At 51.3% G+C, this 24,758-nt stretch overlaps 1 protein-coding gene across 1 annotated transcript in view; it reads left to right on the top strand.

Moving 5' to 3' along the window:
• The first annotated feature begins 6,420 nt into the window (after window positions 1-6,420).
• The window catches only part of LOC142484877 (uncharacterized), a 76,625-nt gene continuing 58,287 nt past the window's right edge, over window positions 6,421-24,758 (top strand). The window contains exon 1 of the mRNA XM_075584110.1: window positions 6,421-6,814. Coding sequence (XP_075440225.1) covers window positions 6,421-6,814 — 394 coding nt within the window. The remainder of the gene's footprint in view (window positions 6,815-24,758) is intronic.

Raw genomic sequence — 24,758 nt, 5'->3', positions numbered from 1 at the left:
TAGCAGCCGAGACTAACTGGGGACAAGAGGCTCTCGTCTCCGTGTTCTGGCAAGGCCTGGCAGATCCCATCAAGGATGAACTCTCTCGCCAATCCAGGCCGGATCAATTGGAGGTCCTCATTGATTTGGCTGTCCGAGTGGATCAACGTATCCAGGTACGCCGCTCTGAGCGTCAGCGCACTTGCTTCCATAACTTTCAAGTTCCGTTCTCCAGTACTCCCAGCAACACTCCTGCTCCCCCAAGTGCTACCATACCTCTTCGTCCTGCACTGGAGTTGCCGGAGCCAATGCAATTGGGGGTACAACGCATCCGCACACCGATACGGCAGTTCCGCCACGCCGGGGGATTGTGTTTCTACTGCGGATCCATGGAACATCTGGTTTGGGAGTGTCCACTGCGTCCGGGAAACGGGAACACCCAGTGAGTACAGAGGGGCTCTCTCTGGGTGTAATGTCTCCACGTCCCCTTTCTAAAGGTGAACTCCCTAAGAAACTTACATTTCCAGTCTCCCTTTCAGGCGATAAGTTCAAGACTTTTACCGCCGCTTTCATTGACTCAGGAGCTGGAGGAAACTTTGTGGATCTTGAATTCGCCAGGGTAAACCGCATACCACTCGTGAGAAAGAAGGTTCCCATCGCACTCGTCGGTATCGATGGACGTCCTCTCACCCCGGCCCACATCTCCTTAGAGACGGCTCCCTTGCTTCAGTCCTCACATCTGCACAAGGAGATCTTAGTTCTCGATGCCATTCACGCTCCTGGGATACCCATCATCCTTGGCTACAGCTTAACAATCCTCTCATTGACTGGGCTTCCTCTGCTCCCATTTCCTGGAGGCCGAGGTCAGGCGAGACTCATCAACTGCTGGCCAATACCTCTGTTCCCAAAGTTATTCTACTTTCCGTTTACCATCAATTCCGGGACATTTTCAATAAGGTACAGTCGGACCTCTTGCCGCCACACAGGACTTACGATTGTCCGATCGATCTAGTTCCAGGTTACTCCCTACCCAAGTCCAAGACCTACCCCTTGTCGTTACCAGAATCTCACGCTATGGATGAATATATCCCGGAGAATCTCAAGAAAGGCTATATTCGTCCCTCCAATTCCCCAGCAGGGGCTGGGTTTTTCTTCGTCAAGAAAAAGGACGGGTCGTTGAGGCCTTGCATCGACTACAGGGGTTTAAACCACATAACTATTAAAAATCGTTACCCTCTTCCCCTTATTACCGAACTGTTCGATAAATTACAGGGGGCCAAGATTTTTTTCAAGTTGGATCTACGTGGTGCCTATAACTTGGTGCGCATCAGGAAGGGGGATGAATGGAAGACGGCCTTTAACACGCATAGTGGACACTACGAATATCTGGTAATGCCTTTCGGCATTATAGTCCCCCTATAGTCCCACCCCCTCCCAACACTGCCCACAATTTTCAATTTAGCCCAGTATCTGAAGAGGAGATTACACAAGCGCTCCTCAAACTAAAACTAAGCAGCCAATGTGGACACGACTTACTACAATCTAGGTTCCTACGACTTGGTGCCCCAGCCATTGCCAAACCAATTGCGTCCATAGTCAACTCTATCCTGTCTGCAGGCCATATCCCTAAGACCTGGAAAACTGCCACAGTTGTCCCAATCTTCAAAAGTGGGGACAAAAACACTGTCTCAAACTACAGGCCAATCTCACTTCTCCCAATGCTATCCAAAGTTATGGAAAAATGTGTCCACTCCCAATTAAGCGATTTCTACACCAAGACAAATTTCCCTAGCCAATTCCAGTCTGGGTTTCGTCCCAAACACTCCACCGTAACCACCCTGCTAAAAGTTTGCAATGAAATCCAGTGTGGAATGGAACGGGGACAACTCACTGGTGCAGTATTCCTAGATTTTGCAAAGGCTTTTGACACAGTTGATCATGTTATCCTGCTTAACAAACTCCAGAGCTCTGGAATAGGGAAACATGCTTTAAACTGGTTTCAGTCCTACCTATCAGGAAGATCCCAACATGTGTCCATCTCAGGCTTTAACTCCAACCCCCTGGATATCACCTGTGGTGTCCCGCAAGGCTCTGTTCTGGGGCCCCTATTCTTCTCAGTGTTCATTAATGATCTTCCCACAGCTTGTAAGGAAGCCTCAATACACATGTATGCAGATGACACAATCCTATATGCACACAGCCATAGCCTCTCTGACCTTCAACACATACTTCAGTCTGACTTTTTGAGACTCGAAAACTGGATTTCCCAAAACAAACTGTTTTTAAACACTGACAAGACTGTAACAATGGTATTTGGGACCAAGACTAAATTTGTAAAGCTTCCAGTGACTGAGCTCCTGATTAGAACCAACGCTAACACCACCCTAACACCTGTCACTAGTTTTAAATACCTGGGCTTTTGGTTTGACTCCCACTTAACATTCGGGATGCACATTGATACCCTGACAACCAAGACCTATGCCAAACTAGGGGTACTTTACAGGAACAAATCCTCCCTAAGTCTCCTGGTCAGAAAGCGTATTGCACAGCAGATGCTAATGCCAATTATTGACTACTGTATGGAGACATAGTATATGGCTCGGCTCCTCAAACCCACCTTAGCAAACTTGACACCCTCTACAATTCAATTTGTCGTTTTGTTCTCCAATGCAACTACAACACACATCACTGCGTAATGCTCAAAGAACTAGATTGGTCATCACTAGAGTCTAGGCGCAAAGTTCACCTTTCCTGTCTCACCCTCAAATACTTTCTGGGCAAGCTACCCAGCTACCTGAAAAAGCTCCTCACCCCTACCACATGCAGCACCTATCACCTGAGATCAGACTCCAAAAGACTATTCATGGTCCCAAGACTCAACAAAGTATCCGGACGTTCCTCCTTCTCCTTCCGTGCACCCCAAAACTGGAACAACCTACCAGAGACTCTCATATCCACCACCAGCTTAAGTTCTTTCAAATCTAAGGCTGTCTCACATTTTAATCTGGTCTGTAACTGTTTCATACGCTCATAATATATATTTTCTTTAACTGTGCACGCAATGTCTTGTATATAATGTATACCTTGTTCATTTATGTAACTGTATTTGTAACCATGTATTATTTTGTTTTACTCTGTGCCCAGGACATACTTGAAAACGAGAGGTAACTCTCAATGTATTACTTCCTGGTAAAATATTTTATAAATAAATAAATAAATTATGTAATGCTCCCGCTGTCTTCCAGGATTTCATCAACGACGTCTTTCGTAAGGTACTCAATATTTTTGTTATTGTATACTTGGATGATATCCTGATTTTTTCAAAAGATCTCCAGCACCATATACGCCACACCTCCTACGTCCTTTCCCGTCTCCGTGAACACCATTTGTACGCCAAACTGGAGAAGTGCACCTTTCATCAGACCTCTACTCCGTTCCTGGGGTACATCATTTCCGATGAGGGCTTTATGATGGACTCCGGTAAACTTCAAGCAGTCACTGAATGGCCAAGACCCAACTCTCTCAAGGCCATACAACGTTTTTTAGGGTTCGCTAATTATTATCGTAAGTTTATACAGAGTTTTTCCACCATTGTGGCACCCCTTACTGCGCTCACCAAAAAAGGAGCTGATCCTTCTGCTTGGCCATCCGAGGCCATCTCTGCCTTCGAGACTCTCAAGGAAGCCTTTATATCCGCACCTATTCTCCGTCATCCCAACATTGAACTTCCCTTCGTCCTGGAGGTCGACGCTTCTGATTGCGGCGCTGGTGCCGTTCTTTCTCAGAGACCCACGCCCCAAGATAAGTTACATCCCTGTGCATATTTTTCCAAGAAATTCTCGTCTGCCGAGAGGAACTATGACGTGGGTAACAGGGAACTTCTGGCCGTGAAGATGGCTCTTCAAGAGTGGAGACACCTGCTGGAGGGGTCAAAAGAGCCGTTTACTATTCTCACGGACCACAAGAACCTTCTTTACATAGAGAACGCTCGACGCCTTGGTCCACGACAGGCTCGTTGGGCTCTTTTTTTTTCTCGATTCGATTTTCACCTGTCCTATACTCCCGGGACCAAGAACGTAAAGGCAGACGCACTCTCCCATATACATTCTTCTGAAGAGAGGCAAGAGGAATCGTTGGAGACTATCCTTCCACATGAGAGGATTCTCGCCATTCAAGAATCTTGACAAGATTTTGCACTCCCAGAGACGCATTCCCAAGGACTTGGTCGTTCCCGACAACAAACTCTTTGTACCTTCCAAATTTGTTCCAGAGGTCCTGTCTTGGGGTCACTCCTCTAAATCTGCAGGACATCCAGGTTTTAAGAAGACTACTGATCTCATTCGTCGGAATTTCTGGTGGCCAAGGATGTCTCAAGATATTCTGGAGTTTACCCGCGCCTGCCCCACGTGCGCTCAAAGCAAGACTCTCCGTCAAAAGCCTCAGGGTTTTCTGTTACCCCTTCCAGTTCCCGACTTCCCCTGGTCCCACATTTCGATGGACTTCATCGTGGAGTTGTCCAGGTCCAGAGGAATGAACACTATCTTGGTGGTCATGGACAGGTTCTCGAAGATGTCCCATTTCATTCCACTTAAAGGATTGACCACCTCTCCCGCCCTTGCTGATATCTTTACGGAGCAGATTTTCCGGATTCATGGGATTCCTTCGTCCATTGTTTCTGACAGAGGTTCTCAGTTCGTATCCAAATTTTGTGTGTTATTTGCCATATAGTAAACCCTTTTAGCCATATCCTTTGGTGTGGGCTGGTTACTTTATGGATGTTCCTATGTGAGGGCCACGCTAAACTCCTAGAATCTCACATAGGTGGAGGCGCTGACAAGAAACGTTCCAGAGATTCACCCCAGGCTCTCACTAGCGGAGGCTCAGACCTCCTGTGGGCCTGACAGGTATACGCACCACACCTGGTAAGATATAAGTTCCCCCTCACATACACTCTATATGCGATTGGGTGGGGGAATACCCGTTACATTGTATTTGGTTAAATGCTCCAGTTACAAAATGCACCCAAAATTATTTTCCATTTCAGTCATCCCCAAAAGCTAATACAGCCTTTGTGCAACTGAACTCTCTCATTACTTCCGCTCCTGCTCTCATTCATCCAAATAATGTAAAATAACGCTAGATGGCGCTCTACTCCACCTCAAATAGTGATATAAGTTAAATCAATTGGTGCATTTAAAAATACTATATCTTAAACAAAATGTGCAGTGAATACTCATAAAATATACAGTGAGATAACAAAAATTAATTAATGTCAGAATACAATGTGCAGTGTATAATATGAAATATATAGTGAATAACAAATAAGGCAAAAACAACTTATCACTCGACCCCGACAAAAGACTGCTCCAAAAGTCTTGCAGATGCAGTATGGGTGAAGTTCCAGGGGAGCGTCGCCGAGTGCCCAAAAAGAAAGAACAGTGGATAGTGTGATATTGTAAAACCAACGTAAATAAATGTGTAAGAGCTTCCAAATTCCTACTCACAAACGCAGCAGGAAAATGAGCATGTGAATCAGATAAAACTGTGATGCAGCCCGGTCCGGAGGTGTGGTATATAAATCAGCAAATCTCGAGAAAGCAGAAAACAACCACAGTGTAGATAGAAAATATAATGTATCCAATATAAAGACAAATGGAGGCTCACGGCATATGAAGGAATAACAGCATAAGGAAAAGGGTCTTTGCTACGGCGCAACTCTTCTCGTTCAGTCTCCTTGCTACCAGCTTCCGCGAACGTCACTTCCGGAATGTGACGTCACGCTCGCCGGGACCGCAGACAATACAGATTCCCCTGGTTCTTTCCTTCTCCAAGATGGCTGAGAAAGCCCGACTCTACGCGTTTCGAAAAATGGCGGGATTATACCTTCTTGGAACAGTATAGAATGTGTGATAGGATACCAAGAGGTCTCAGATTAAAGAAAAATCCATCAATGGACCTTGGGGATAAAGAATTCTTAGACAAATGGTACCAAATACTAGAAAAAGGTTCACAAGATTTAATTCATCTAGTAATTGAACACAAAAAAAACCATTTATTACAAATAGATAAGGAGATAAATGAAAGTAAAGAGAGGATAGGGGACTTGGCACAAACAGCATTGTTTAAAGAAAAAGATAACGCACTCCAATTAAAGTTAGATAAGTTAGAAGAAGAAACTATTTCTAGCAAAGTACAGAAATTTAATAGAGATGAGGAAGACTACAAAGATGGTCCACCCCGTAAGATTACACCTAATCAAAACAAAATTTTTATCACTAAAAAAGAAACTAGAATTGACCTAAAAGATTCAAAAACACAAAATCCTCAAAACAATCCCTTAAACGAGAAAATTAATCAGTATACAGACAAGAAGGGAAAGGGAAATCATCACAAGACAAATTATAATTATAAAAAAAAGTCACTGTGTCTCAGAAAGGGAAAATGGGAGGTCTGAACGCAAAAACTCTCCCCCAAGACCTGCAGACAGACCTCCTAAACCCAACCCATATAGGGAGAATGAGAAGAAAAGTGACAGTGAAGATTCAGATGAGGAAAGGAGTAACACACATAAGGTTACAACCAGGGAAGGAAAAAGGGAAGAGCAAACCAGTAGCCAGAGGTGGCACGGCTACCAGTGCTTACTGCCAGGAGGGAAGCAAACCAGTAGCCAGAGGTGGCATGGCTACCAGTGCTTACTGCCAGGAGGGAAGCAAACCAGTAGCCAGAGGTGGCATGGCTACCAGTGCTTACTGCCAGGAGGGAAGCAAACCAGTAGCCAGAGGTGGCATGGCTACCAGTGCTTACTGCCAGGAGGGAAGCAAACCAGTAGCCAGAGGTGGCACGGCTACATACAAGAAGCCGCATCTGTACGTCACAATAACATGACTGATATATAATCTGTGTACGGATCCGTGTAACGCTACGCGTCACAGTTATATCACAGTAATTAATAGTACGCGTCACAGTTATATCACAGTAATTAATAGTACGCGTCACAGTTATATTACAGTAATTAATAGTACGCGTCACAGTTATATCACAGTAATTAATAGTACGCGTCACAGTTATATCACAGTAATTAATAGTACGCGTCACAGTTATATCACAGTAATTAATAGTACGCGTCACAGTTATATCACAGTAATTAATAGTACGCGTCACAGTTATATCACAGTAATTAATAGTACGCGTCACAGTTATATTACAGTAATTAATAGTACGCGTCACAGTTATATCACAGTAATTAATAGTACGCGTCACAGTTATATCACAGTAATTAATAGTACGCGTCACAGTTATATCACAGTAATTAATAGTACGCGTCACAGTTATATCACAGTAATTAATAGTACGCGTCACAGTTATATCACAGTAATTAATAGTACGCGTCACAGTTATATCACAGTAATTAATAGTACGCGTCACAGTTATATCACAGTAATTAATAGTACGCGTCACAGTTATATCACAGTAATTAATAGTACGCGTCACAGTTATATCACAGTAATTAATAGTACGCGTCACAGTTATATCACAGTAATTAATAGTACGCGTCACAGTTATATCACAGTAATTAATAGTACGCGTCACAGTTATATCACAGTAATTAATAGTACTCAGTGTTGGCTGCAGAATGGTTCTTTGTCCTCGTGTTATTCGGCTGCATTTGTTTCTGATCTATCTCCAGATGTTGCAGTATTGCAGGGGGTTATGGGAGACGAGCAGAGCAGGAGATGGTGTGTGAGAGGAAGGTATAAAAGCCGCTCTCCGTGTCTCCTCTCTGGGATACCTTGTCTCCGGGTTTCCTCTCGGGGGACGTGTGCAGTGGAGGTCAGGACCACGGTGACCTTCTCTGCAGAATGAGCTCATGGACTCCTCGTCCTGCACTGGCTGATTATAGTCAGATGTGGCTCAGAATACGCTGCTTTGTGTCATGGAAACACCGCGCTTTGTGCAGCAGAGATTCGCATCAGCAGAACCTGACACCGCGTTTCGCGGCCTGAGGATAACGTTAGGAAACGACACGTTGTGGGTCAGAGAATCCCCTACACGAGCCTCTGCTACAGCCCACGGTGCACAGGAGAGCAGGGGCTGTACTAACAAGATGCTGTCCCACTGCAGCACTGACAGTATACACACAGCTGGACACTGCTACAGCCCACGGTGCATGGGAGAGCAGGGACTGTACTAACAAGATGCTGTCCCACTGCAGCACTGACAGTATACACACAGCTGGACACTGCTACAGCCCAAGGTGCACGGGAGAGCAGGGACTGTACTAACAAGATGCTGTCCCACTGCAGCACTGACAGTATACACACAGCTGGACACTGCTACAGCCCAAGGTGCATGGGAGAGCAGGGGCTGTACTAACAAGACGCTGTCCCACTGCAGCACTGACAGTATACACACAGCTGGACACTGCTACAGCCCACGGTGCATGGGAGAGCAGGGACTGTACTAACAAGATGCTGTCCCACTGCAGCACTGACAGTATACACACAGCTGGACACTGCTACAGCCCAAGGTGCACGGGAGAGCAGGGACTGTACTAACAAGATGCTGTCCCACTGCAGCACTGACAGTATACACACAGCTGGACACTGCTACAGCCCAAGGTGCATGGGAGAGCAGGGGCTGTACTAACAAGATGCTGTCCCACTGCAGCACTGACAGTATACAAACAGCTGGACACTGCTACAGCCCAAGGTGCATGGGAGAGCAGGGGCTGTACTAACAAGACGCTGTCCCACTGCAGCACTGACAGTATACACACAGCTGGATACTGCTACAGCCCAAGGTGCATGAGGAAGCAGGGGCTGTACTAACAAGATGCTGTCCCACTGCAGCACTGACAGTATACACACAGCTGGACACTGCTACAGCCCAAGGTGCATGGGAGAGCAGGGGCTGTACTAACAAGATGCTGTCCCACTGCAGCACTGACAGTATACACACAGCTGGACACTGCTACAGCCCAAGGTGCATGGGAGAGCAGGGACCGTACTAACAAGATGCTGTCCCACTGCAGCACTGACAGTATACACACAGCTGGACACTGCTACAGCCCAAGGTGCATGGGAGAGCAGGGACTGTACTAACAAGATGCTGTCCCACTGCAGCACTGACAGTATACACACAGCTGGACACTGCTACAGCCCAAGGTGCATGGGAGAGCAGGGACTGTACTAACAAGATGCTGTCCCACTGCAGCACTGACAGTATACACACAGCTGGACACTGCTACAGCCCAAGGTGCATGGGAGAGCAGGGACCGTACTAACAAGATGCTGTCCCACTGCAGCACTGACAGTATACACACAGCTGGACACTGCTACAGCCCAAGGTGCATGGGAGAGCAGGGACCGTACTAACAAGATGCTGTCCCACTGCAGCACTGACAGTATACACACAGCTGGACACTGCTACAGCCCAAGGTGCATGGGAGAGCAGGGACTGTACTAACAAGATGCTGTCCCACTGCAGCACTGACAGTATACAAACAGCTGGACACCGCTACAGCCCAAGGTGCATGGGAGAGCAGGGGCTGTACTAACAAGATGCTGTACCACTGCAGCACTGACAGTATACACACAGCTGGACACTGCTACATCCCAAGGTGCATGGGAGAGCAGGGGCTGTACTAACAAGATGCTGTCCCACTGCAGCACTGACAGTATACACACAGCTGGACACTGCTACATCCCAAGGTGCATGGGAGAGCAGGGGCTGTACTAACAAGATGCTGTCCCACTGCAGCACTGACAGTATACACACAGCTGGACACTGCTACATCCCAAGGTGCATGGGAGAGCAGGGGCCGTACTAACAAGATGCTGTCCCACTGCAGCACTGACAGTATACACACAGCTGGACACTGCTACAGCCCAAGGTGCATGGGAGGGCAGGGGCTGTACTAACAAGATGCTGTCCCACTGCAGCACTGACAGTATACACACAGCTGGACACTGCTACAGCCCAAGGTGCATGGGAGAGCAGGGACTGTACTAACAAGATGCTGTCCCACTGCAGCACTGACAGTATACACACAGCTGGACACTGCTACAGCCCAAGGTGCATGGGAGAGCAGGGACTGTACTAACAAGATGCTGTCCCACTGCAGCACTGACAGTATACACACAGCTGGACACTGCTACATCCCAAGGTGCATGGGAGAGCAGGGGCTGTACTAACAAGATGCTGTCCCACTGCAGCACTGACAGTATACACACAGCTGGACACTGCTACATCCCAAGGTGCATGGGAGAGCAGGGGCTGTACTAAAAAGATGCTGTCCCATTGCAGCACTGACAGTATACACACAGCTGGACACTGCTACATCCCAAGGTGCATGGGAGAGCAGGGGCCGTACTAACAAGATGCTGTCCCACTGCAGCACTGACAGTATACACACAGCTGGACACTGCTACAGCCCAAGGTGCATGGGAGAGCAGGGGCTGTACTAACAAGATGCTGTCCCACTGCAGCACTGACAGTATACACACAGCTGGACACTGCTACATCCCAAGGTGCATGGGAGAGCAGGGGCCGTACTAACAAGATGCTGTCCCACTGCAGCACTGACAGTATACACACAGCTGGACACTGCTACAGCCCAAGGTGCATGGGAGAGCAGGGACCGTACTAACAAGATGCTGTCCCACTGCAGCACTGACAGTATACACACAGCTGGACACTGCTACAGCCCAAGGTGTATGGGAGAGCAGGGGCCGTACTAACAAGATGCTGTCCCACTGCAGCACTGACAGTATACATACAGCTGGACACTGCTACAGCCCAAGGTGCATGGGAGAGCAGGGACAATACTAACAAGATACTGTCCCACTGCAGCACTGACAGTATACACACAGCTGGACACTGCTACAGCCCAAGGTGCATGGGAGAGCAGGGACTGTACTAACAAGATGCTGTCCCACTGCAGCACTGACAGTATACACACAGCTGGACACTGCTACAGCCCAAGGTGCATGGGAGAGCAGGGACTGTACTAACAAGATGCTGTCCCACTGCAGCACTGACAGTATACACACAGCTGGACACTGCTACAGCCCAAGGTGCATGGGAGAGCAGGGACTGTACTAACAAGACGCTGTCCCACTGCAGCACTGACAGTATACACACAGCTGGACACTGCTACAGCCCAAGGTGCATGGGAGAGCAGGGACTGTACTAACAAGATGCTGTCCCACTGCAGCACTGACAGTATACACACAGCTGGACACTGCTACAGCACAAGGTGCATGGGAGAGCAGGGACTGTACTAACAAGATGCTGTCCCACTGCAGCACTGACAGTATACACACAGCTGGACACTGCTACAGCCCAAGGTGCATGGGAGAGCAGGGACTGTACTAACAAGATGCTGTCCCCCTGCAGCACTGACAGTATACACACAGCTGGACACTGCTACAGCCCAAGGTGCATGGGAGAGCAGGGGCTGTACTAACAAGATGCTGTCCCACTGTAGCACTGACAGTATACACACAGCTGGACACTGCTACAGCCCAAGGTGCATGGGAGAGCAGGGACCGTACTAACAAGATGCTGTCCCACTGCAGCACTGACAGTATACACACAGCTGGACACTGCTACAGCCCAAGGTGCATGGGAGAGCAGGGGCTGTACTAACAAGATGCTGTCCCACTGCAGCACTGACAGTATACACACAGCTGGACACTGCTACAGCCCAAGGTGCATGGGAGAGCAGGGACTGTACTAACAAGGTGCTGTCCCACTGCAGCACTGACAGTATACACACAGCTGGACACTGCTACAGCCCAAGGTGCATGGGAGAGCAGGGGCTGTACTAACAAGATGCTGTCCCACTGCAGCACTGACAGTATACACACAGCTGGACACTGCTACAGCGCAATGTGCATGGGAGAGCAGGGACTGTACCAACAAGATGCTGTCCCACTGCAGCACTGACAGTATACACACAGCTGGACACTGCTACAGCTCAAGGTGCATGGGAGAGCAGGGACCGTACTAACAAGATGCTGTCCCACTGCAGCACTGACAGTATACACACAGCTGGATACTGCTACAGCCCAAGGTGCATGGGAGAGCAGGGGCTGTACTAACAAGATGTGTCCCACTGCAGCACTGACAGTATACACACAGCTGGACACTGCTACAGCCCAAGGTGCATGGGAGAGCAGGGACTGTACTAACAAGATGCTGTCCCACTGCAGCACTGACAGTATACACACAGCTGGACACTGCTACAGCGCAATGTGCATGGGAGAGCAGGGACTGTACCAACAAGATGCTGTCCCACTGCAGCACTGACAGTATACACACAGCTGGACACTGCTACAGCCCAAGGTGCATGGGAGAGCAGGGACCGTACTAACAAGATGCTGTCCCACTGCAGCACTGACAGTATACACACAGCTGGACACTGCTACAGCCCAAGGTGCATGGGAGAGCATGGGCTGTACTAACAAGATGCTGTCCCACTGCAGCACTGACAGTATACACACAGCTGGACACTGCTACAGCCCAAGGTGCATGGGAGAACAGGGGCTGTACTAACAAGATGCTGTCCCACTGCAGCACTGACAGTATACACACAGCTGGACACTGCTACAGCCCAAGGTGCATGGGAGAGCAGGGGCTGTACTAACAAGATGCTGTCCCACTGCAGCACTGACAGTATACACACAGCTGGACACTGCTACAGCCCAAGGTGCATGGGAGAGCAGGGGCTGTACTAACAAGATGCTGTCCCACTGCAGCACTGACAGTATACACACAGCTGGACACTGCTACAGCCCAAGGTGCATGGGAGAGCAGGGGCTGTACTAACAAGATGCTGTCCCACTGCAGCACTGACAGTATACACACAGCTGGACACTGCTACAGCCCAAGGTGCATGGGAGAGCAGGGACCGTACTAACAAGATGCTGTCCCACTGCAGCACTGACAGTATACACACAGCTGGACACTGCTACAGCCCAAGGTGCATGGGAGAGCATGGGCCGTACTAACAAGACGCTGTCCCACTGCAGCACTGACAGTATACACACAGCTGGACACTGCTACAGCCCAAGGTGCATGGGAGGGCAGGGGCTGTACTAACAAGATGCTGTCCCACTGCAGCACTGACAGTATACACACAGCTGGACACTACTACAGCCCAAGGTGCATGGGAGAGCAGGGACTGTACTAACAAGATGCTGTCCCACTGCAGCACTGACAGTATACACACAGCTGGACACTGCTACAGCCCAAGGTGCATGGGAGAGCAGGGGCTGTACTAACAAGATGCTGTCCCACTGCAGCACTGACAGTATACACACAGCTGGACACTGCTACAGCCCAAGGTGCATGGGAGAGCAGGGACTGTACTAACAAGATGCTGTCCCACTGCAGCACTGACAGTATACACACAGCTGGACACTGCTACAGCCCAAGGTGCATGGGAGAGCAGGGGCTGTACTAACAAGATGCTGTCCCACTGCCGCACTGACAGTATACACACAGCTGGACACTGCTACAGCCCAAGGTGCATGGGAGAGCAGGGACTGTACTAACAAGATGATGTTCCACTGCAGCACTGACAGTATACACACAGCTGGACACTGCTACCGCCCAAGGTGCATGGGAGAGCAGTGACTGTACTAATAAGAGGCTGTCCCACTGCAGCACTGACAGTATACACACAGCTGGACACTACTACAGCCCAAGGTGCATGGGAGAGCAGTGACTGTACTAATAAGAGGCTGTCCCACTGCAGCACTGACAGTATACACACAGCTGGACACTGCTACAGCCCAAGGTGCATGGGAGAGCAGTGACTGTACTAATAAGAGGCTGTCCCACTGCAGCACTGACAGTATACACACAGCTGGACACTGCTACAGCCCAAGGTGCATGGGAGAGCAAGGACTGTACTAACAAGATGCTGTCCCACTGCCGCACTGACAGTATACACACAGCTGGACACTGCTACAGCCCAAGGTGCATGGGAGAGCAGGGGCTGTACTAACAAGATGCTGTCCCACTGCAGCACTGACAGTATACACACAGCTGGACACTGCTACAGCCCAAGGTGCATGGGAGAGCAGGGGCTGTACTAACAAGATGCTGTCCCACTGCAGCACTGACAGTATACACACAGCTGGACACTGCTACAGCCCAAGGTGCATGGGAGAGCAGGGACTGTACTAACAAGATGCTGTCCCACTGCAGCACTGACAGTATACACACAGCTGGACACTGCTACAGCCCAAGGTGCACTGGAGAGCAGGGACCGTACTAACAAGATGCTGTCCCACTGCAGCACTGACAGTATACACACAGCTGGACACTGCTACAGCCCAAGGTGCATGGGAGAGCAGGGGCTGTACTAACAAGATGCTGTCCCACTGCAGCACTGACAGTATACACACAGCTGGACACTGCTACAGCCCAAGGTGCATGGGAGAGCAGGGACTGTACTAACAAGATGCTGTCCCACTGCAGCACTGACAGTATACACACAGCTGGACACTGCTACAGCCCAAGGTGCATGGGAGAGCAGGGACCGTACTAACAAGATGCTGTCCCACTGCAGCACTGACAGTATACACACAGCTGGACACTGCTACAGCCCAAGGTGCATGGGAGAGCAGGGACTGTACTAACAAGATGCTGTCCCACTGCAGCACTGACAGTATACACACAGCTGGACACTGCTAAGGCCCAAGGTGCATGGGTGGGCAGGGGCTGTACTAACAAGATGCTGTCCCACTGCAGCACTGACAGTATACACACAGCTGGACACTGCTACAGCGCAAGGTGCATGGGAGAGCAGGGACTGTACTAACAAGATGCTGTCCCACTGCAGCACTGACAGTATACACACAGCTGGACACTGCTACAGCGCAAGGTGCATGGGAGAGCAGGGACTGTACTAACAAGATGCTGTCCCACTGCAGCACTGACAGTATACACACAGCTGGACACTGCTACAGCCCAAGGTGCATGGGAGAGCAGGGGCTGTACTAACAAGATGCTGTCCCACTGCAGCACTGACAGTATACACACAGCTGGACACTGCTACAGCCCAAGGTGCATGGGAGAGCAGGGACTGTACTAACAAGATGATGTTCCACTGCAGCACTGACAGTATACACACAGCTGGACACTGCTACAGCCCAAGGTGCATGGGAGAGCAGGGGCTGTACTAACAAGATGCTGTCCCACTGCAGCACTGACAGTATACACACAGCTGGACACTGCTACAGCCCAAGGTGCATGGGAGAGCAGTGACTGTACTAATAAGAGGCTGTCCCACTGCAGCACTGACAGTATACACACAGCTGGACACTGCTACAGCCCAAGGTGCATGGGAGAGCAGTGACTGTACTAACAAGATGCTGTCCCACTGCAGCACTGACAGTATACACACAGCTGGACACTGCTACATCCCAAGGTGCATGGGAGAGCAGGGACTGTACTAACAAGATGATGTTCCACTGCAGCACTGACAGTATACACACAGCTGGACACTACTACAGCCCAAGGTGCATGGGAGAGCAGTGACTGTACTAATAAGAGGCTGTCCCACTGCAGCACTGACAGTATACACACAGCTGGACACTGCTACAGCCCAAGGTGCATGGGAGAGCAGTGACTGTACTAACAAGATGCTGTCCCACTGCAGCACTGACAGTATACACACAGCTGGACACTGCTACATCCCAAGGTGCATGGGAGAGCAGGGACTGTACTAACAAGATGCTGTCCCACTGCAGCACTGACAGTATACACACAGCTGGACACTGCTACAGCCCAAGGTGCATGGGAGAGCAAGGACTGTACTAACAAGATGCTGTCCCACTGCCGCACTGACAGTATACACACAGCTGGACACTGCTACAGCCCAAGGTGCATGGGAGCGCAGGGGCTGTACTAACAAGATGCTGTCCCACTGCAGCACTGACAGTATACACACAGCTGGACACTGCTACAGCCCAAGGTGCATGGGAGAGCAGGGGCTGTACTAACAAGATGCTGTCCCACTGCAGCACTGACAGTATACACACAGCTGGACACTGCTACAGCCCAAGGTGCATGGGAGAGCAGGGGCTGTACTAACAAGATGCTGTCCCACTGCAGCACTGACAGTATACACACAGCTGGACACTGCTACAGCCCAAGGTGCATGGGAGAGCAGGGACCGTACTAACAAGATGCTGTCCCACTGCAGCACTGACAGTATACACACAGCTGGACACTGCTACAGCCCAAGGTGCACTGGAGAGCAGGGACTGTACTAACAAGGTGCTGTCCCACTGCAGCACTGACAGTATACACACAGCTGGACACTGCTACAGCCCAAGGTGCATGGGAGAGCAGGGGCTGTACTAACAAGATGCTGTCCCACTGCAGCACTGACAGTATACACACAGCTGGACACTGCTACAGCCCAAGGTGCATGGGAGGGCAGGGGCTGTACTAACAAGATGCTGTCCCACTGCAGCACTGACAGTATACACACAGCTGGACACTGCTACAGCCCAAGGTGCATGGGAGAGCAGGGGCTGTACTAACAAGGTGCTGTCCCACTGCAGCACTGACAGTATACACACAGCTGGACACTGCTACAGCCCAAGGTGCATGGGAGAGCAGGGACCGTACTAACAAGATGCTGTCTCACTGCAGCACTGACAGTATACACACAGCTGGACACTGCTAAGGCCCAAGGTGCATGGGAGGGCAGGGGCTGTACTAACAAGATGCTGTCCCACTGCAGCACTGACAGTATACACACAGCTGGACACTGCTACAGCCCAAGGTGCATGGGAGAGCAGGGACTGTACTAACAAGACGCTGTCCCACTGCAGCACTGACAGTATACACACAGCTGGACACTGCTACAGCCCAAGGTGCATGGGAGAGCAGGGACTGTACTAACAAGATGATGTTCCACTGCAGCACTGACAGTATACACACAGCTGGACACTGCTACAGCCCAAGGTGCATGGGAGAGCAGGGACTGTACTAACAAGATGCTGTCCCACTGCAGCACTGACAGTATACACACAGCTGGACACTGCTACAGCCCAAAGTGCATGGGAGAGCAGGGACTGTACTAACAAGATGCTGTCCCACTGCAGCACTGACAGTATACACACAGCTGGACACTGCTACAGCCCAAGGTGCATGGGAGAGCAGGGACTGTACTAACAAGATGATGTTCCACTGCAGCACTGACAGTATACACACAGCTGGACACTGCTACAGCCCAAGGTGCATGGGAGAGCAGTGACTGTACCAATAAGAGGCTGTCCCACTGCAGCACTGACAGTATACACACAGCTGGACACTGCTACAGCCCAAGGTGCATGGGAGGGCAGTGACTGTACTAACAAGATGCTGTCCCACTGCAGCACTGACAGTATACACACAGCTGGACACTGCTACAGCCCAAGGTGCATGGGAGAGCAGTGACTGTACTAACAAGATGCTGTCCCACTGCCGCACTGACAGTATACACACAGCTGGACACTGCTACAGCCCAAGGTGCATGGGAGAGCAGGGACCGTACTAACAAGATGTTGTCCCACTGCAGCACTGACAGTATACACACAGCTGGACACTGCTACAGCCCAAGGTGCATGGGAGAGCAGAGGCTGTACTAACAAGACGCTGTCCCACTGCAGCACTGACAGTATACACACAGCTGGACACTGCTACAGCCCAAGGTGCATGGGAGAGCAGGGACTGTACTAACAAGATGCTGTCCCACTGCAGCACTGACAGTATACACACAGCTGGACACCGCTACAGCCCTAGGTGCATGGGAGAGCAGGGGCTGTACTAACAAGATGCTGTCCCACTGCAGCACTGACAGTATACACACAGCTGGACACCGCTACAGCCCTAGGTGCATGGGAGAGCAGGGGCTGTACTAACAAGATGCTGTCCCACTGCAGCACTGACAGTATACACACAGCTGGACACTGCTACAGCACAAGGTGCATGGGAGAGCAGGGGCCGTACTAACAAGATGCTGTCCCACTGCAGCACTGACAGTATACACACAGCTGGACACTGCTACAGCCCAAGGTGCATGGGAGAGCAGGGACTGTACTAACAAGACGCTGTCCCACTGCAGCACTGACAGTATACACACAGCTGGACACTGCTACAGCCCAAGGTGCACGGGAGAGCAGGGGCTGTACTAACAAGATGCTGTCCCACTGCAGCACTGACAGTATACACACAGCTGGACACTGCTACAGCCCAAGGTGCACGGGAGAGCAGGGGCTGTACTAACAAGATGCTGTCCCACTGCAGCACTGACAGTATACACACAGCTGGACACTGCTACAGCCCAAGGTGCATGGGAGAGCAGGGACCGTACTAACAAGATGCTGTCCCACTGCAGCACTGACAGTATACACACAGCTGGACACTGCTACAGCCCAAGGTGCATGGGAGAGCAGGGGCTGTACTAACAAGATGCTGTCCCACTGCAGCACTGACAGTATACACACAGCTGGACACTGCTACAGCCCAAGGTGCACGGGAGAGCAGGGGCTGTACTAACAAGATGTTGTCCCACTGCCGCACTGACAGTATACACACAGCTGGACACTGCTACAGCCCAAGGTGCATGGGAGAGCAGGGGCTGTACTAACAAGATGCTGTCCCACTGCAGCACTGACAGTATACACACAGCTGGACACTGCTACCGCCCAAGGTGCATGGGAGAGCAGGGGCTGTACTAACAAGATGCTGTCCCACTGCAGCACTGACAGTATACACACAGCTGGACACTGCTACAGCCCAAGGTGCATGGGAGAGCAGGGGCTGTACTAACAAGACGCTGTCCCACTGCAGCACTGACAGTATACACACAGCTGGACACTGCTACAGCCCAAGGTGCATGGGAGAGCAGGGGCTGTACTAACAAGATGCTGTCCCACTGCAGCACTGACAGTATATACACAGCTGGACACTGCTACAGCCCAAGGTGCATGGGAGAGCAGGGACCGTACTAACAAGATGCTGTCCCACTGCAGCACTGACAGTATACACACAGCTGGACACTGCTACCGCCCAAGGTGCATGGGAGAGCATGGGCTGTACTAACAAGATGCTGTCCCACTGCAGCACTGACAGTATACACACAGCTGGACACTGCTACATCCCAAGGTGCATGGGAGAGCAGGGACTGTACTAACAAGATGCTGTCCCACTGCAGCACTGACAGTATACACACAGCTGGACACTGCTACATCCCAAGGTGCATGGGAGAGCAGGGACTGTACTAACAAGATGCTGTCCCACTGCAGCACTGACAGTATACACACAGCTGGACACTGCTACAGCCCAAGGTGCATGGGAGAGTAGGGGCTGTACTAACAAGGTGCTGTCCCACTGCAGCACTGACAGTATACACACAGCTGGACACTGCTACAGCCCAAGGTGCATGGGAGAGCAGGGACTGTACTAACAAGATGCTGTCCCACTGCAGCACTGACAGTATACACACAGCTGGACACTGGTACAGCCCAAGGTGCATGGGAGAGCAGGGGCTGTACTAACAAGATGCTGTCCCACTGCAGCACTGACAGTATACACACAGCTGGACACTGCTACAGCCCAAGGTGCACGGGAGAGCAGGGGCTGTACTAACAAGATGCTGTCCCACTGCAGCACTGACAGTATACACACAGCTGGACACTGCTACAGCCCAAGGTGCATGGGAGAGCAGGGGCTGTACTAACAAGATGCTGTCCCACTGCAGCACTGACAGTATACACACAGCTGGACACTGCTACAGCCCAAGGTGCATGGGAGAGCAGGGACTGTACTAACAAGACGCTGTCCCACTGCAGCACTGACAGTATACACACAGCTGGACACTGCTACAGCCCAAGGTGCATGGGAGAGCAGGGACTGTACTAACAAGACGCTGTCCCACTGCAGCACTGACAGTATACACACAGCTGGACACTGCTACAGCCCAAGGTGCATGGGAGAGCAGGGGCTGTACTAACAAGACGCTGTCCCACTGCAGCACTGACAGTATACACACAGCTGGACACTGCTACAGCCCAAGGTGCATGGGAGAGCAGGGACTGTACTAACAAGATGCTGTCCCACTGCAGCACTGACAGTATACACACAGCTGGACACTGCTACAGCCCAAGGTGCATGGGAGAGCAGGGACTGTACTAACAAGACGCTGTCCCACTGCAGCACTGACAGTATACACACAGCTGGACACTGCTACAGCCCAAGGTGCATGGGAGAGCAGGGGCTGTACTAACAAGATGCTGTCCCACTGCAGCACTGACAGTATACACACAGCTGGACACTGCTACAGCCCAAGGTGCATGGGAGAGCAGGGGCTGTACTAACAAGATGCTGTCCCACTGCAGCACTGACAGTATACACACAGCTGGACACTGCTACAGCCCAAGGTGCATGGGAGAGCAGGGACTGTACTAACAAGATGCTGTCCCACTGCAGCACTGACAGTATACACACAGCTGGACACTGCTACAGCCCAAGGTGCATGGGAGAGCAGGGGCTGTACTAACAAGACGCTGTCCCACTGCAGCACTGACAGTATACACACAGCTGGACACTGCTACAGCCCAAGGTGCATGGGAGAGCAGGGGCTGTACTAACAAGATGCTGTCCCACTGCAGCACTGACAGTATACACACAGCTGGACACTGCTACAGCCCAAGGTGCATGGGACAACAGGGGCTGTACTAACAAGATGCTGTCCCACTGCAGCACTGACAGTATACACACAGCTGGACACTGCTACAGCCCAAGGTGCATGGGAGAGCAGGGACCGTACTAACAAGATGCTGTCCCACTGCAGCACTGACAGTATACACACAGCTGGACACTGCTACAGCCCAAGGTGCATGGGAGAGCAGGGACCGTACTAACAAGATGCTGTCCCACTGCAGCACTGACAGTATACACACAGCTGGACACTGCTACAGCCCAAGGTGCATGGGAGAGCAGGGACCGTACTAACAAGATGCTGTCCCACTGCAGCACTGACAGTATACACACAGCTGGACACTGCTACAGCCCAAGGTGCATGGGAGAGCAGGGACCGTACTAACAAGATGCTGTCCCACTGCAGCACTGACAGTATACACACAGCTGGACACTGCTACAGCCCAAGGTGCATGGGAGAGTAGGGGCTGTACTAACAAGGTGCTGTCCCACTGCAGCACTGACAGTATACACACAGCTGGACACTGCTACAGCCCAAGGTGCATGGGAGAGCAGGGACTGTACTAACAAGATGCTGTCCCACTGCAGCACTGACAGTATACACACAGCTGGACACTGGTACAGCCCAAGGTGCATGGGAGAGCAGGGGCTGTACTAACAAGATGCTGTCCCACTGCAGCACTGACAGTATACACACAGCTGGACACTGCTACAGCCCAAGGTGCATGGGAGAGCAGGGACTGTACTAACAAGATGCTGTCCCACTGCAGCACTGACAGTATACACACAGCTGGACACTGCTACAGCCCAAGGTGCATGGGAGAGCAGGGGCTGTACTAACAAGATGCTGTCCCATTGCAGCACTGACAGTATACACACAGCTGGACACTGCTACATCCCAAGGTGCATGGGAGAGCAGGGGCCGTACTAACAAGATGCTGTCCCACTGCAGCACTGACAGTATACACACAGCTGGACACTGCTACAGCCCAAGGTGCATGGGAGAGCAGGGACTGTACTAACAAGATGCTGTCCCACTGCAGCACTGACAGTATACACACAGCTGGACACTGCTACAGCCCAAGGTGCATGGGAGAGCAGGGACTGTACTAACAAGATGCTGTCCCACTGCCGCACTGACAGTATACACACAGCTGGACACTGCTACAGCCCAAGGTGCATGGGAGAGCAGGGGCTGTACTAACAAGACGCTGTCCCACTGCAGCACTGACAGTATACACACAGCTGGACACTGCTACAGCCCAAGGTGCATGGGAGAGCAGGGGCTGTACTAACAAGATGCTGTCCCACTGCAGCACTGACAGTATACACACAGCTGGACACTGCTACAGCCCAAGGTGCACGGGAGAGCAGGGGCTGTACTAACAAGATGCTGTCCCACTGCAGCACTGACAGTATACACACAGCTGGACACTGCTACAGCCCAAGGTGCACGGGAGAGCAGGGGCTGTACTAACAAGATGCTGTCCCACTGCAGCACTGACAGTATACACACAGCTGGACACTGCTACAGCCCAAGGTGCATGGGAGAGCAGGGGCTGTACTAACAAGATGCTGTCCCACTGCAGCACTGACAGTATACACACAGCTGGACACTGCTACAGCCCAAGGTGCATGGGAGAGCAGGGGCCGTACTAACAAGACGCTGTCCCACTGCAGCACTGACAGTATACACACAGCTGGACACTGCTACAGCCCAAGGTGCATGGGAGAGCAGGGACTGTACTAACAAGATGCTGTCCCACTGCAGCACTGACAGTATACACACAGCTGGACACTGCTACAGCCCAAGGTGCATGGGAGAGCAGGGGCTGTACTAACAAGATGCTGTCCCACTGCAGCACTGACAGTATACACACAGCTGGACACTGCTACAGCCCAAGGTGCATGGGAGAGCAGGGGCTGTACTAACAAGATGCTGTCCCACTGCAGCACTGACAGTATACACACAGCTGGACACTGCTACAGCCCAGGGTGCATGGGAGAGCAGGGACCGTACTAACAAGATGCTGTCCCACTGCAGCACTGACAGTATACACACAGCTGGACACTGCTACAGCCCAAGGTGCATGGGAGAGCAGGGACCGTACTAACAAGATGCTGTCCCACTGCAGCACTGACAGTATACACACAGCTGGACACTGCTACAGCCCAAGGTGCATGGGAGAGCAGGGACCGTACTAACAAGATGCTGTCCCACTGCAGCACTGACAGTATACACACAGCTGGACACTGCTACAGCCCAAGGTGCATGGGAGAGCAGGGGCTGTACTAACAAGATGCTGTCCCACTGCAGCACTGACAGTATACACACAGCTGGACACTGCTACAGCCCAAGGTGCATGGGAGAGCAGGGGCTGTACATACAAGACGCTGTCCCACTGCAGCACTGACAGTATACACACAGCTGGACACTGCTACAGCCCAAGGTGCATGGGAGAGCAGGGGCTGTACTAACAAGATGCTGTCCCACTGCAGCACTGACAGTATACACACAGCTGGACACTGCTACAGCCCAAGGTGCACGGGAGAGCAGGGGCTGTACTAACAAGATGCTGTCCCACTGCAGCACTGACAGTATACACACAGCTGGACACTGCTACAGCCCAAGGTGCATGGGAGAGCAGGGGCTGTACTAACAAGATGCTGTCCCACTGCAGCACTGACAGTATACACACAGCTGGACACTGCTACAGCCCAAGGTGCATGGGAGAGCAGGGGCTGTACTAACAAGATGCTGTCCCACTGCAGCACTGACAGTATACACACAGCTGGACACTGCTACAGCCCAAGGTGCATGGGACAACAGGGGCTGTACTAACAAGATGCTGTCCCACTGCAGCACTGACAGTATACACACAGCTGGACACTGCTACAGCCCAAGGTGCATGGGAGAGCAGGGACTGTACTAACAAGATGCCGTCCCACTGCAGCACTGACAGTATACACACAGCTGGACACTGCTACAGCCCAAGGTGCATGGGAGAGCAGGGACCGTACTAACAAGATGCTGTCCCACTGCAGCACTGACAGTATACACACAGCTGGACACTGCTACAGCCCAAGGTGCATGGGAGAGCATGGGCTGTACTAACAAGATGCTGTCCCACTGCAGCACTGACAGTATACACACAGCTGGACACTGCTACATCCCAAGGTGCATGGGAGAGCAGGGACTGTACTAACAAGATGCTGTCCCACTGCAGCACTGACAGTATACACACAGCTGGACACTGCTACAGCCCAAGGTGCATGGGAGAGCAGGGGCTGTACTAACAAGATGCTGTCCCACTGCAGCACTGACAGTATACACACAGCTGGACACTGCTACAGCCCAATGTGCATGGGAGAGCAGGGGCTGTACTAACAAGGTGCTGTCCCACTGCAGCACTGACAGTATACACACAGCTGGACACTGCTACAGTCCAAGGTGCATGGGAGAGCAGGGACTGTACTAACAAGATGCTGTCCCACTGCAGCACTGACAGTATACACACAGCTGGACACTGCTACAGCCCAAGGTGCATGGGAGAGCAGGGACCGTACTAACAAGATGCTGTCCCACTGCAGCACTGACAGTATACACACAGCTGGACACTGCTACAGCCCAAGGTGCATGGGAGAGCAGGGGCCGTACTAACAAGATGCTGTACCACTGCAGCACTGACAGTATACACACAGCTGGACACTGCTACAGCCCAAGGTGCATGGGAGAGCAGGGACTGTACTAACAAGATGCTGTCCCACTGCAGCACTGACAGTATACACACAGCTGGACACTGCTACAGCCCAAGGTGCATGGGAGAGCAGGGGCTGTACTAACAAGATGCTGTCCCACTGCAGCACTGACAGTATACACACAGCTGGACACTGCTACAGCCCAAGGTGCATGGGAGAGCAGGGGCTGTACTAACAAGATGCTGTCCCACTGCAGCACTGACAGTATACACACAGCTGGACACTGCTACAGCCCAAGGTGCATGGGAGAGCAGGGGCTGTACTAACAAGATGCTGTCCCACTGCAGCACTGA

This window comes from Ascaphus truei, unplaced genomic scaffold, assembly GCF_040206685.1.
Source record: "Ascaphus truei isolate aAscTru1 unplaced genomic scaffold, aAscTru1.hap1 HAP1_SCAFFOLD_451, whole genome shotgun sequence".
Lineage (NCBI taxonomy): Eukaryota > Metazoa > Chordata > Amphibia > Anura > Ascaphidae > Ascaphus > Ascaphus truei.
This window is presented reverse-complemented; position numbering and strand designations above follow the sequence as displayed.